The sequence below is a fragment of the Rhineura floridana genome, chromosome 4, assembly GCF_030035675.1.
Source record: "Rhineura floridana isolate rRhiFlo1 chromosome 4, rRhiFlo1.hap2, whole genome shotgun sequence".
In the NCBI taxonomy this organism is placed as follows: domain Eukaryota; kingdom Metazoa; phylum Chordata; class Lepidosauria; order Squamata; family Rhineuridae; genus Rhineura; species Rhineura floridana.
Genome location: NC_084483.1, coordinates 190,118,366 through 190,134,124, shown reverse-complemented (window position 1 = coordinate 190,134,124; position 15,759 = coordinate 190,118,366). Strand labels below are relative to the sequence as shown.

At 41.1% G+C, this 15,759-nt stretch overlaps 1 protein-coding gene across 5 annotated transcripts in view; it reads right to left on the bottom strand.

Moving 5' to 3' along the window:
• The window catches only part of ACSS1 (acyl-CoA synthetase short chain family member 1), a 78,772-nt gene that overhangs the window by 45,276 nt on the left and 17,737 nt on the right, over positions 1 to 15,759 (bottom strand). For all 5 annotated transcript variants that reach the window (XM_061625632.1, XM_061625631.1, XM_061625635.1 and 2 more), the window contains 3 exons: positions 3,627 to 3,826; positions 2,462 to 2,637; positions 1,276 to 1,428 (listed from right to left, as the gene is read on the bottom strand). In XM_061625632.1, coding sequence (XP_061481616.1) covers positions 1,276 to 1,428; positions 2,462 to 2,637; positions 3,627 to 3,826 — 529 coding nt within the window. The remainder of the gene's footprint in view (positions 1 to 1,275; positions 1,429 to 2,461; positions 2,638 to 3,626; positions 3,827 to 15,759) is intronic.

Genomic DNA, 15,759 nt, shown 5'->3' with positions numbered 1-15,759 from the left:
AAATCAGAAAATGTTCATCTAGTACTGTGAAGGGAAGGCCTTTCTTCTCCTTTTTAGATATGGACCCCTTCAATTTACATCAAAACTCTTTGTCTCAGATAGAGAAAAAAAATGAAATTTATACTTCAGTGTTAAATTACTGCTATTATGTGATCCTGGCTTCCCATTAGATCTTTCTTTGTAACCTAATCTAGAAACAAAGCCCTAGATGCAGTCCAGTGTTCTCATGGGAGTGGAAAGTTATTGGAATACATACACTAAGGGTTATCTTAAAATGATAAGGATGGCTTTGTTTGTGTTCAAAGGGACTGGGGAATTAGGACAGAGATAAAAACACAATAAACATTAATTCACTAAATCATAGTCTAAGGCAGACAAAGTTCAGCACAGAACTTTCAACACAGATCACAGATACAGATTACTACCCAGTAAAATGATCAGAAATTGGGAAGACAACCAAATCAATTGATCCATGGATGTACAGTCCATCAACTCTCCACCATGGATGTACAGCTATCAACTGTAGATATCTTGCTACAGCAACGACATGGCAAACACCCTAACAATGGCCCATCTCAGTAAGGACAGCACAAAATATGTGCATTCCAATTCCTATCTCCATATCATGCAAAGCATTTATGACCAAAAATAAAAATGGAGGGAACAGAACCCTAACTAGGTAGTTACTTTTAGGGAAACTCTAAACATCCTGAGAGATCGCAAGCTGCCTTCACCCAGATCTTTTAAATAACTGATGTAGTCTGCGCCTCTCAGTTTTAACTTTGGGGTGCAATGAATTTTGTTTTTTGTTGTATTTATTTAGCTTTTAATTTTATGTATTATTTTATATTTAAATTGGTTTTTTACTCATTTATTGTAAGCCACCCAGAGAACTTTTATGTTACGGGGCAGAATACAAGCACTGTAAGTAAGTAAGTAAACCAATCACTCAGTCAATCTGGGAACTCTCCTTACCCGACATAAAAGATTACAAAATTCTAGAGGAATATAATACTTACCTATATTGAGCCCTAATAAATTGCTTGGGAATTTGTAAAGTATCAGCTTTTGGTGTTTGTATAATTTAAGCCTAGCTGAAGGTATCAGAGAAATTTTACCAGGCACCATTTTCAAATGTCATCAGTATATCTCCCTTCCTCTTACAACCTCCAAAATAAATAAATAAATATACATTACTTCTTACTGGCTAAATACAATATTTTTATTACCACAATTACTACCGTTATTTTCCAAGGGTTCCGATTGCTCAAGTACCTTGTGTGTTAAGGCAGCATAAAGCAGATAACCGGCCTGGGTGTGAACAATCCCTTTAGGTTTGCCTGTGCTCCCTGAGGTATAAAGCATAAAAAGCATGTCCTCGCTGTCCATGATTTCAGGGGTACAAACTGAAGACTCCTTAGCCATCTCCTAAAAAGGAAAAGAGAAATATAAAAAGTATTTTCCATGGGCTATTTCATAAAAGCTAAAGCAATGTTTGTGATTGACAGAATTGTGGTTTTGTTTGTTTTCATGTTTCTGTGCAGAAATAGTGCACACCTGGGGTCTGGATACTGTATGGGCCAGAGGCTGTTTAACAGTTGTCCCTTCTGTAACTAATTAGCTACGGAATTAATCAGTTCCCAGCCAACACCCACAAGCCCATAGCACTGCCCTTTACTAGGAGCTGTTGCAACTGATGGGCCATGAACTCACTCTTGTTTCGGTTATCCTGGAAGAGGCAGGATCTTGGAGAGACAGTGGAAGTTCGACACTGCTGTTTTGAGGGCAGTTTTGGAATGGATGAGTAAACAAACTGAAGCTTAATCCAGACAAGACAAGACTGTTGAATGGGGGATCTGCTGATCTGAATGGATGTGTGTCACCTATACTCATGGAGTTACACTTCTCTAAAAACTGCATTTGCTGCTTGAGAGTACTTTTGGATTTAGTGCTTCTCCTGGGTGCTCAGATAAAGGCGGTGACCAGGAACGCCTTATCATCTTCATCTGATAAGCCAGCAGTGTCCTTTCCAGGAAAAATACAGGCCCAACCTCAATCAATATGTACCCTAGTCATCTCTGGGTTGGATTGCTACAATGCACTTTACTTGCAGCTGTACAGAAGACAGTTCAGAAATAGATAGTACAAAAAGTAGCCACCACGGTTTTGGCTAAGACTTGTACATATCACTTTACCAACTTTACTGGTTTGCAATCTGCTTCAGACTCAATTCAAGGTGCTGCCTTTCATCTTTGAAGTGGCCTGGAACCATGATATCTACAGAACCCACCTCCTCCATGATGAACCTCTTCAAGAATACAGATTCATTTTGGAGGCCCTAAGCTCAGCACATTAATTTGTCCTACAAAGACCACAGCACATAACCTGCTATGGTAAGATACCATCATGCCCTGTAGGAATACCTGGTTTAAAAGAAGTACAGTGAACATCATGAACATACTTCTTCAAGGAGAATATCACGACTGCCCGTGTGGATTTTGTTGGTAGTTCTCTGAGTCACAAAGACACACTTGACACTTGGACAGTTCTTTACAGCTTCATCCACAGTCTTCTTCAGTTCTATGACCCGTCCGCCCCTGACTCCCTGGTTACAGGTGATGACTGCTTTGCATTCAGCTAACAAGAAAAATCATTTGTGGACTTAGCAGTTTGTTTTCCTCCAAGTACACTATTGTTCCAAGTCATATTGTAAGAAGTCCATACTGTACAGCAGAACAGCAATTTATATAGTTTCCAGAGGGATAGTGGCTTTTTCTGTTGCAGCAGAAACAAAAATCTTCTAGAAAAATTAGAAATAGACTGTTGTCCACAAAAGCTTTTCCCCCTGATAAATTTGTTAGTCTGTAAGGTTCTTCAGGATGCTTTGTTGTTTTTCCAGTACAATTTGCAGCATAGTATTTTTATCATTATATACCAAGACTAGCCTCAGACTTGACCATTGAAAACATGAAGCAAGGGATTTACTATTAAGGAGCAAGCAGAGACTTACCTCTAATCTTAGCGCTGTAAGATCACAACACCAAGACTGGAGATAAGAGAAATGCTGCCTGCTCTTGGACAGTTTACTGTCAAAGAGAAGACAGGGGCTTCCCTCTGATCTTAGCACTGTGTTGCTTAGATTTGATAGAACATCTCCACACCTGACATCATGTGACTTACCGTAGGACATGGTTTTATCCAAAATGACCTGGCAGGCCAAATCTAGAGTGGGTCTAATTAAGTTCCCCACCACTGAACTAGATAATAGTCCAGAAGGCTCTAATGTACACGCTGAGTTCTGTGCACACAGAGGCACATTCTTTCTAAGGCTGTGGAAAATTCCTCATGCCTAATGGGAATGTCCATTGTGTGCAAAGAGCATTCCCCAGCTCATACATCAGAACAAGGGGTCCCAGGTACATAAATCTCCATGTGCACACTGGAGACTTCTTGTATAAGCACCAAGAGCTGCTGTACTGTGACACATGCTCCTAAAAAGTTTTTAAAGTGTCTCTACACTGACAGTGAGTTTCTAAGAAAAAGGTTAATTTTGCCCCGCAACAGGAAACTAGTCATACTATGAATGTTTACCATCTACCCCTTCCCATCATCTGAAAGCTACTCACAGTCATTGATCCTCCCTGCTAAAGATTCAGCACTGAATCCAGCAAATACAACTGTATGAATAGCACCAATTCTGGCACAAGCCAACATAGCAGCCACTGCCAATGGAGACACAGGCATATAAATAGCGACTCGGTCCTCTTTTTTTATTCCATTTCTCTTTAATGTATTAGCAAGGCGGCAAGTCATGTCCAGAAGTTCCCTGCAAAACAGAAAGGGACTATCTTGTCATTTTTGTATGCTTCAGTTTGTTAAATACAAGTACGAGTTTCTGTAGCAAACGACAAAGAAAAATATATTAATGCCAATCTGAGCAATGTGGGTTTTCCAGAAAATTTTGAATTCAAAAATTTCCTGGAAAATGTTCCAGAAAAATCCCCTGTACAAATTGGGGTAATTGCATTCAGTTTGCACTGGAAATTTTTCTGATGTGCTAGAGAATGATCTAATTTAGCATGTTTATTTTACTTGTATATAGTAAAAAAACTAAAAACAAATGTTAAACTGCCAAGCACACCTAATACTATATTTGTAATTGGCACCCATTCACTGTTACAAATGAATTTATGAAACAGAAAAAAAAACCTGTTTAGGGAAATGTTCCTCCCCACATCACTGGCTAATCCAAAAATACATTACAGACAATTATTAATCCAAAATTCTCACTTGTGCAGGATTTATTATCTGCTATATATTAATTCTCTTATATTAATACAGAAAGAGGCAAGTCATATATGCAGTGTTATAACAGCTAAGAGCAACCATTTTAAGACATAATCTAAAATTCACAGAAATTATCATCTGAATTATACACAAATTGGTAGAACAATGCTGGTCTCTTGGATATCCACATTTCCTGAATTACAGGAGCGGATAGTACTTTTGAAACTGTCATCATGAGAGACACTTGGCATTCATCAATATTCTTAGCATTAAAGATATACCAACACAGTCCAAATATATAAAAGAATGCTTTGTAGGAATCACGTCTCCTTGCTTAGTCTTAAAATCTGTAAATTGTTTCATGTACATAATTTTATATAACTAATAGCCCAATTCCAAGGTAAGTCACACAAAACTATGAATAAGGCTTTTTTAAACAAAAAATTAACACTTGTTTTTATTATTGGAATGGTGTCCAAAAGGAATGAAATGAAAGCTAATATAATTTTGGTATTTCTTCCAAAGCTACCCACGGCACCATGGCTAAATTGGAATTAGAAACTGGGACTCCTTTCAAATTATAGCTACTTTAGAGGACTAGCATTAAATTTCACGTCTGTCTTAAATCTCACACTATCCAAGTCCTGCACAGTATGAGAGCATTTACACAAGTGACTGTAAGGGCAGGACTGCACATTGTGAAGTAAAACCCAGGATTTCCAAACTGGTGTTTCTCTCATTATATTAGCATGAGGACCAAAAGATATTTGCAGGGGGGAAATGACAGGTGGAGAGAGGTGTTCATCCCTGCTCACATCAATGGATTATTCCTTGCACATGCCCTTGGCTGATTCCCCCCACCCCACCCCGGTGGAACTCTGAAAGCAGAAGAAGCATTGCTGCAAGAAGAAACAGCCAGGGGAATTTTGCAGAGTAGACTGGTAGATGCAGAAATAATTGTATTCTCTGCTGCAAATGGTCCCACATGGACATTTATTGACATTAATCAGCAAACATCTGCATCGGGTGGAGAACCCTTTTCAGCCAAAGGGTCACATTCCCTTCTGAGCAACCTTTCAAGAGCCACATGTCAGCACCAGAGAAAAAATGGGCGAAGCAATGAATATGAACATTATGCAGTAGGCTAGTTTCTACACACGATCACACATCTCTCTGTCTCCTCCATGCAGCCAAGCAAAAGGCATTATCAGACTTCAAGGACACATTCCAGCCTGGTAAAAAGAAGTATGTGAAGCAAAGCCAGCAAAGGTTGTGGGCTGGAGAAAGTGAGAGTGTGTGTCTAGGGAGGGGTTGCAGCCTGGGGAGAATCCCCAAGACCAGATAGAGAGGCAGCATTGGGCTCCTGGGCCTGAGCTTTCCCACCCCTGGTCCACATGGACTGCTTGAGATACAATGTATGCCTCCACATGAAGTTCCATGTCCAAGGAAGTACAGGACTTGCTGGGTTATCACACACAGAGAGACGCAAGCAGTAACAGAGTTGCCTTGCTCCCCTTAGGTAATTCTGTTTACCATGTATCACAGGGATGGGGAATCTCTGGCCCTCCAAATATTGTTGGACTTCAACTCCCATCAGCCTCAGCCAGCATGGTCAATGGTTAGCGATGGTCAGAGTTGTAGTCCAGTAATATCTGATGTGTGGGTCTTGAGCTTTGTGTTGAACTCAGACAGAAAGCCAAGTAATAATAAAAGCAAGAACTATTTTTCCATTCCTATGTATGTATATATATTCTTGCATAATATTTTCCATTCCTCCACTCAAGAGTAGGCAGCAACACTATCCAGACAGCCACAACTCCACACCTCTAAAAAAAGGTGGCAGCCCCTTGTGCCATTAGTTCCTATATAGTTATCAGCATGGGAATGCTTTCATACCTAGATTAAACAATTGTCAAGTTCTCCCATTTTAATTTTACACTACAAGAAAAGCATATCTTGTTTTGCAATGCTGGCTCTTTTCAAATAAAATACTAGTTCTAGGTGCAATATGCTTATGCTCAACATATTAAAAATTAGAGGTGTCAGAATGCTGACTGCTTTTGATCTGAATTGTTCACAGTGATACATCAACTTTTCTTATCAGGCTGGAATACCAGCTCTCATTTTGAAGGAAGTAGATTTTTAGCTGTTTTGGCTACAGAAAGCATATATATTAGGGCTGCTGCACCCTGTGCAACTGTTAAGTAGAATCATAGAATAGTAGAGTTCGAAGGGGCCTATAAGGCCATCAAGTCCAACCCCCTGCTCAAGGCAGGAATCCAAATCAAAGCATTCCTGACAGATGGCTGTCCAGCTGCCTCTTGAATGCCTCCAGTGTTGGAGAGCCCACTACTGCTCTAGGTAATTGGTTCCATTGTTGTATGGCTCTAACAGGAAGTTTTTCCTGATGCTCAGTTCAAATCTGGCTTCCTGCAACTTGCGCTTATTATTCCTTTTTTTTTTTTTCAATAATTTTTATTCAGATTTTCATAAAACATACAAGACAAAACCACAAAACATTCAAAGACAAAAAACAAAATCAAAAATAGTTAAACAAAAAGAAAAAAAGAAAAGAAAAAACAAAAATAAAAAATAAAGAGTAAAATATTGACTTCCCATTTGTCAAAGATCAAATCAGTTATAAGTCTATAATATATAACAATCCTGTCTCTTAAGTCATATTATAAAATCACTTTCCTCCAGTAGTTATCTTACTTAATCATCAAATCTCATAAACATTACTTTATTCTTTCCACAAAAAGTCAAAGAGAGGTTTCAATTCTTTAAGAAATATATCTATCAATTTTTTTTTCCAGATAAGCATATCGATTAATCCATCTCATTACTAATTATGATAATCTTATTGTCATAACCATAGTCAAAATAAACATTTCAATTAATCCATCACATCAGAATCTGTTAGGTTCAATAATTTCAGTAGCCATTGTTCTATTATCTCTATTAGTTCCATTTTCCATCTTCCATCTTCAGTAGTCTTGTTAAGTCCAGTAATTTCAATATCCAATCTTCCATTATCAGTATTCCATAATAATCTTGCTGTCAAAGCCATAGTCATATAGTAAGAGTCTGATGGGAATTACCTCTATCCCAAATATTTTCTTGCCATCCATTCTGAATAGGTTGCTGAAATACTGCTGTAAAATCATATCTCTGTTCTTTTTTTCAAAATACACTGGGTCATCTCTTAAAAGTTTTTCCATTGTCACATGGCTGCAGTTAATTCCATAGATTTTCTCTATATTGGGCTCCATCACATCATTCCAGTCCAGAAGATTATCCATGCCATTGATAACTTTATCTCTAGAATCTTCATTCATTTCTTCAGAGATAACATTGAGTTCCAAACAATAGATTTTATTTCTAAAGTCCATAGACTCCAAATCTTGTTCCTGTTCCACGTTGGTTCCAATCTCCGGGATCTCCTCTCTCACAGGGACCCCTATTCCAGTCTCCAGGGTCTCCTCTCTCACAGGGACCCCTGTTCCAATCTCCGGGGTCTCCTCTCTCACAGGGACCCCTTCCAGGGTCACCTCTCTCACAGGGACCCTTATATCTTTAATCTCCTGCTTCATTTTACTCAATTCAATTTTCATTATCTCAATCTCATCCATTATTTTCTGAAACATAGTTATTTCCAGATTTTCAGCCACTTTCTTAATTGCCATTTTAAAAGAAAAATATAGGAAAACCACTTCTTATTTCAGCAACAATTGGGTTAATACTCCAAACTTGGTGACATCACAGTATAAACAGAGCAGACAGCCTTATCTCTCCAATAGTTAAGTAAACAAAATGCAGTTCCCAGGATCGAAACAATTAATGGCAATCGTCAAGAAACAGATTCGTCAAAATAAAATAGACCAAAAAGAGAGTAGTCTCAAAACAGTATAATATTTTTCAAAATAAAAATCTGGAATAGAAATCCCTCTTCTGTGTATATCTTTAGAATGCAAATCCAGGACAGCTTTTTGCAACAAAAACAGAGATAAGCTATTAATTAGTGCGTAGCAGAGAGAAGTTATGGCTCCCCAGTGAGATGTCAAAAACTGATCAATCTGGCAAATCTCTTTTAAACAGCAACAATTTAAGTCAAGTAAAAGAAAAATATAGAAAGAAGGGTGCTTGCCTGTTAGTGCGTTCTCTCTTAGAAGATAAGATGAACGTTCGCTTTAACAGATAGAGCTTGCTGTTGAAAATCCGTCCCACCTTCGTCGGCTGGACCTCGTCCCATAAATTAATGAGATCTGGTCGTCCCAACAAAAATAGGCTTTGAGGTTAATCTCTTCGTTTCTCCCTACCCGGGAGAAGTTTAATCAGTCAAAAAAAAAAGAAAAAACTGACTGATATATCTGAATAAGCTTCTTTTGAGGCAGGAGCCCGTCTCAAAAGCAGGCACAGGCTAAGTCACCCTTCCCGGAAGTCAACTTGCGCTTATTATTCCGTGTCCTGCACTCTGCGACAATCGAGAAGAGATCCCGGCCCTCCTCTGTGTGACAACCTTTCATGTACTTGAAGAGTGCTATCATATCTCCCCTCAGTCTTCTCTTCTCCAGACTAAACATGCCCAGTTCTTTCAGTCTCTCATACGGCTTTGTTTCCAGTCCCCTGATCATCCTTGTTGCCCTCCCCTGAACCTGTTCCAGTTTGTCTGCATCCTTCTTGAAGTGCAGAGACCTGTTGAGCCTCAGCTAAACCAGAATGGACAGGGAAGGGGGAGGCATGAGTTTCAGGCGCCTCCACCGCCAGAGGAAGCAGAGTTGGGAATTGTTGAGTCTGGACAGGACCTTGCGGGAGGGGGTCAGCCTGCACACCAGCCAATTCCCACAGTTACCGCACTCCCAGAGGAACAGAGAGCGCCGCCCCCAGCTGATGCAGAAGACTTGTTGGGGGAAGCTCCAGAGACAGTGCCAGCTCCTTCCTTGCCAAGCAGTTCCCAGGAGGATTCCAGTGTGGCACAGCCCCCTGATCTTGAGCCTGTTGCTCAGGAGCAGGTGTCTTCCGATGAGCCGTTGGAAGCACGCCCTCCGTCCCCGCGCTCCCGCCGCCGCGAGAAACGGACAGGGCAAAGACAGGAATTATGTAGGAGTCAGCGATTATATTCGAAAACGTTCCCTTCATAAGCTTGCCGCTTAAAGTGGGGGGTTGTTGAGTCAACTTCCTTCACACGCTGCAGAGCATGTCTAGAGTGTAGTTAGGAATTCTAGTGAGTTAGCGCAGGGTTTTCTATGAAGCACAATGCCTTTGATGTATCCATTACTCTAATAAAACGAGATTTACTTGCACCTACGCTCCAGTCTCGTCCTTCTGGCTCTGAACAGGACAAGACCAGAACTGGACGCAGTACTCAAGATGAGACCTAACCAGTGCTGAATAGAGATCCTTCTCACATGTCGTATTGCTGAGCCAAGTATCTCCCATCTTATAACTGTGCATTTGGTTTCTTTTTCCTAAGTACAGAACTTTGCATTTATCCCTGTTAAAAAAAGAATCTACATCACAGATGCAAAACACACACACTTGGAAAGAGGAATAGCTGCAGTGCTGTAGTCCTTACTCCCAACCTCCAGTCAGTACAAAATACACCAATGGTATACTCTATGATGGGTAACACCTTTGCATTTTACTCAGTTCACTCATGGAAATGTTCAAAAGCATGTTTTAGCATTTATTTTCAGTTAAACATACAGGCCAAGTCTTGAGCCATAACAAGGGCCTAGTTCTCACAAACAGCAGATAAATCTGCAATTTGAGAATGTGTCACTTCAGATGACAGATCTGTACTCCCACCATTGAATTCTCTGCAAACAAAGGAAAAAAATATGTTGTGGATAAGGGTTCTAGTGTCTAGACTCCTCTGTAATGTGTCAGCTGTCTACACATAGGAATGCTTTTCTTGGGGAAAGATTACCACTTCATCTTAGTTTGTTAACTAAGCATAGGATCAGTGATAGGTGGGAAATAAATATATAGTGCATATTTTAAGGCCTTAGTGTCAAGTTCTTATTTATGCTGCCACTGATTACTTGTAGTAATGCTCAGATGAATAATTATGCAGCAATAGGAATATGCAGTTCATAGCCTGTTCTTTAAGGAAATACCTGTGGAAAAATAACGGTTCAACTAAAGCCAAAATCAAAACACAGTTAGCAAGCAAAAACTTTGCGACAATAACCAAACACATCTGAACCATCAGTTGTTACAGCATCCCTGAACAGAGATGTTGTAAACAAAATGTTGCAAGTTAAAGCAAATGGAAACAATACAAAAAATGCATCCTGTACAGATGCAATAACAGCGTTGACAGGCTGCTCTGAATATCTGCTTAAGCAATACTTGCAATGTTGCTTTTGCACAGATGAATTTACAACATTAGACTCCATATGTAGTACTGGTCATTTAGTTTATATAAGGGGTGGGGAAACCTCAGGCCCAGGAGCCAAATACAGCCCCCCAGCCTCTCTACCTGGCCTTTGGAACTCTTCCCAGATGACAACTCCTCCATGGGTCTCACTGGACCTACTCCATGCCCTCTGCAAGTGCTTTTGCCCAGCTGGATTGTGTTGTTGAACAATGATAATGCCTACTGCTTGCCTAGATGGAACAATGTATGTGTATAGAAACCTCCTACATGTCTGACTTCTGTTACATCTGTTGCCCTACCCACTTTTGCCCCACCACTGGCATGCAGTGTTTGGAAGGCTGGCCAAGAGAGAATGTGGCCCTTGGGCTGAAACAGGCTCCCCATCCCTGGGTTACATTTTCTGGAATACTGTTAGTAATGGGCAGATACAACACAGAGTCTTTCAAAACCTTGTAATCCACTATTTATGTTTCAGTGTGTTTTATTATTGTTACCTGTTGCTTCATTCTAGTGTTTTACTAATTTTAAAGGAACTAGGGATTCTATTTTATTTGCTTTATTGTATTTTTCTTTTTACTGTAACCCGCCCTAGAAACACTGTTTGCTGCAGGTGCAGTATATCAGTTTAATACAGCTGGTACAGAACGCGGCGGCACGCTTGATTACGCATAGCCGTCGCTGGGATCATATCACCCCAGTGTTATTAGAGCTTCACTGGCTACCAGTTGTCTACCGGGCCCAATTCAAGGTGTTGGTGTTGACCTTTAAAACCCTATACGGTTTCGGCCCAGTATATCTGAAGGAACGCCTCCAGAATCACCGATTGTGCCGCCTGACGAGATCAGCCTCGCAAGACCTTCTCTCGGTCCCACCGGTGAGAACAGCTAGGCTGGTATGGACCAGAGAGAGGGCATTCTCTGTTGTGGCCCCCACCCTCTGGAACTCTCTCCCTTTCGATCTCAGACATGCTCCCTCCCTGTCCAGCTATCGCCGAGCCTTGAAGACCTGGCTGTTCAGGCAGGCCTACAAGATTGGGACAGATTAATTTATGTTCTGAATTAATGAATGGTTTTTTAGCTTAAAATTTGATTATGTTGATGTATATGTATTGTTTTTATTCTTGTTGTTCGTCGCCTAGAGTGTCCCTAACCCGGACAGATAGGCGGCTGAAAAATAAAATTTATTATTATTTATTATTATAATAAAAAGTAAAAATCCAGAAAAAAAATCAAACCCTTTTATGCACTTGTTGAAGAAGAATGGGATGCTGGTACTCAGGTCTGCAGCCTTTCCCCCTCCTGACAAGGATGAGACTCCCCTGCTATCCCCTGCTTACAGCAGTAGGGGAATGGTAGGCAGGTCCCATCCATGTTAGGTTGGGTACAGGAAGAGTTCAGACACATATGCACTGGTGCACATCATGCAAGTTGTGGTGCATATGATGTCTAGCTGTTCAAATGCACCACACATGCACAGGGTTGTCCAAGGGCTCCCTGATTCCCCTCTAACATAGATGACCTTCTCTGTCACTGCCTATACCCCAGTAAGTAGTGCAAACCAAGTCAGTGGGAAGGATCCCATCCACATCAAGACAGCTGCAGGCTTCAGAGAAGTCCGAGAGTACCATATTAAACTATCAGGTGCTGTCAGAGAACAGAAGACTCATTTCAGATCTTTTCAACTTAAGTTTTAGCAACTTTAAAAGTGCATTCAGCCAGACTACAAAATGACAAAGAGGTTGGGGAAAAATAGATCCCAAGCCCAATATTGCCAGAATTCAGCAAAAACTCCAAATACTGCATCTATTTCCAATACTCATTTCAAGTACAGTAACACTACGAGTACTGAGATGAAGCAAGCATTTCATGAAAATATCTTACATTCAACTATCCACCGAGGTCTCTCAACTGATCTATTTTAAGCAAAACCTGAACTGAAGATCACCAGCACTGTAATTGTGTTATATATTTTCATAATACATGTGGCCAAAAGCACTTCACTTTCTGAAATGAGTAGCAAACTGCTTTTGAGCTGCTGAAATAAGAAAATGGAACAGGGAGTATGACAGACTCCCAACAAAGATATCAGAAAATAAATCTGAGGCCACCTGATGATATCCACAGCACCACATGTCAATGTTGAGAAAGGGACGGTTATGAAAGCAGACACAGCCTCATCCTTTTCAACAGAAGCACCACCTAATGACTTGATAATATCCGTCATGCCATACTGAAAACAGAATGCATCGCTGGGAAATCCATTATATGGCTTCAGCTTCTGGCAGATTCTTTCCCACCTCCCCATCTCTCGCACTTACTGCATGGACAAAATATTAACATCTGGGGAATGAATGGTTCTCCCCAGTTCTCAGTTTAACCGATATAGTTATACAGCCATGAGAGTGGCTGTATACTATAGTCAGCAGGGATTTTTCACGTTCTACTAAATGACAGTGGTCTTGAGTAAATATTAGACAAAATACTGCAGCCTTCTATTAGCTAAAAATGTCAGGTGAAATCCTAGCTCAAGGATGGAAAATCTGTGGCCCTACACTACAACTCCCATCATCCTTGACCACTGGCCATGCTGGCTGGGGCTAACAGGAGTTGGGCAACAACACTGGGAGGGCCATAGGTTCCTCACCTGCCCTAACTGTTGACACAACTTGGCTGTACAGACCAGAAGCACACCCAAAAAGAAAACCTCAAACAGGATACTTAATTCCATTACTAGTTTGCCCTTCTGTAGCTGATGTTTAAAAAAATAAATAGCCAGTTCAGGAAGGTACAAGCTGGATAGGGACTGTGAAATGGAGGCCTTAACCCTTTGTTCCTGCCATAGTCTCTGTCAGAATTGGGCCCTAGCACTTACTACTTGACCCCAGCTCCTGAAAAAGCCCACCCTGGACCCACTGGGTTGTGACTAGGGATGGGGTTCGCTGCCCAGTTCCGATCCGCTTGTATTCCGATAGTCTGCGTTCTATCTCGACCCACCCTTTTTTGTTCCTGCTTACTTTGGCACTTGCCGGTTAGATCCGCTGTTGTTGTTTTGGTTGTGAAAAAATTAAATGAGTAATATTTAATGTAAATGTCTATGTAAATGATCACAGTATTCCATGTGGTTTGAGAGCCAGTGTGGTATAGTGGTTAAAGTGCTGGACTTTGAACTGGAAGACCAGGGTTCAAATCCCCACACGGCCATGAAGCTTACTGGGTGACCTTGGGCCAGTCACTGCCTCTCAGCCTCAGAGGAAGGCAATAGTAAACCCCCTCTGAATACTGCTTACCATGAAAATGTTTGGTATTTTAAAAATAGAAATAGGAACTAAGTTTCATGGTCCTATTTCTTAGCAGAGATATAAATGCAAGCAGCAGAGTGAGACTGTAAACCAGCCCACCTTTCCCTAGGCATAAATAACAGCAGACACAACCTTCTTAGGTAAAAGACAAAGAATATTTACTCACAACCTTTCATATGTTCAGAAACATAGGCTCTAGCTTAGATGAAAGAAAAAGTAGAAGTCTTAGTCCATTTTAGTTTTTTGTAGTGATGCTCCCAGGAGAGCATCTGCCATGCGGCCTCTCCCTGAGATAAAAAGCTCAATAATGGAGATTATTCAGAAATCTCCAGGACAAAGGAGGAGGAAGCCAGGTAACTAATCCCACCCATTAGGAAGTTACATCATGGTAAACAGGTACATGGGATATTTCCTCAAATATCCCTTAAAGGGAACATCTCCCATTTACAAGGGAACATGCAAGTTTGTCTATTCTAACAGAAAATCCTATTCATAGGGTTGCCATAAGTCAGAATTTACTTGAAAGCAGTCCATTTCCATTTTTCCATGTGGTTTATCTTTTCCTATTTATCACACCTACACACTGTTACGAATGCATCAACTTAGATGAAATCACAAAGATAATTACATAAAATTGGGGGGAAATTCAGAAAAAAAATCTTGCCAATTAGAGCCGTGACCCACCACAAAAAAATCCATGCCGATTACAGCTGCAGCATGCTGCAAGAAATAAGTGCTGGTCAGTAAAGATAGCGGAGTGTTAAATTCAGTCGGAATCTGGTACTAAGTCCAATTTAGCAGATATTTTCCTCTATCCCTATTTGTGAGAACTACCGTCTGGTTGCAAATACACCCTTTTAGGGAAGGTAATCGAGAGGGTTGTGGCACAGAAAATTCCAAGTACTCTTAGATTAAACAGATTATCTTGACCCATTCCAATCTGGGTTCAGGCCTGGTTATGGAACTGAATGAGCCTTGATCACCATGATGGAAGACCTTTATCGGGAGAATGACAGAGAGAGTGCAACCCTGTTATTCTTACTTGATCTCTCGGCGGCTTTTAATACCATTGACCATGGTATCCTGCTGGGCTGACTTGGTGAGATGGGTATCAGAGGCACTGTTTTACAGTGATTTCGATCCTATTTCCAGGGTCATTTTCAGATAATAGCATTGGTCAATTGTCTTCTGGCCCCCTGGCAGTTGGGCTGTGGGGTGGCACAAGTTACCATCTTGTCCTCCATGCTGTTTAACATCTACATGAAGCCATTGGGAGTGGTCATCAGGAGATTTGGGGCACGATGTTAGCAGTATGCTGATGATACCAACTCTATTTCTCTGTAACATCTGAATCAGAAGAGGCCTTGTAAGACCTGGAACAGTGACTGGACTCAGTGGGGGGCTGCATAAGGACCAGTGAACTGAGTCTGAATCCTAGCAAGACAGAGGAGCTCTAGATTGGCGTTTCCCAAGTTTGGATAACTGATCAGTTGCCTGCTTTGGATGGGATGGTACTCCGTCTGAAAGGGTAGGTTCGTAGTCTGGGGTGCTCATGGATCCATCTTTGTCGCTAGAGGCCCAGATGACCTCAGTGGCTAGGAGTGCCTTTTACCAGTTTTGGCTGGTAAGACAGCTGTGGCCATTACTGGACTGGGATCATCTGACCACTATTGCCCATGCACTGGTAACCTCCAGCCTGGATTACTGTAATGCTCTCTATGTGGGGCTGCCCCTGAGGTTGGTCCAGAAGCTGCAGGTGGTGCAAAATGTGGTAGCGCAACTGCTCACTGGG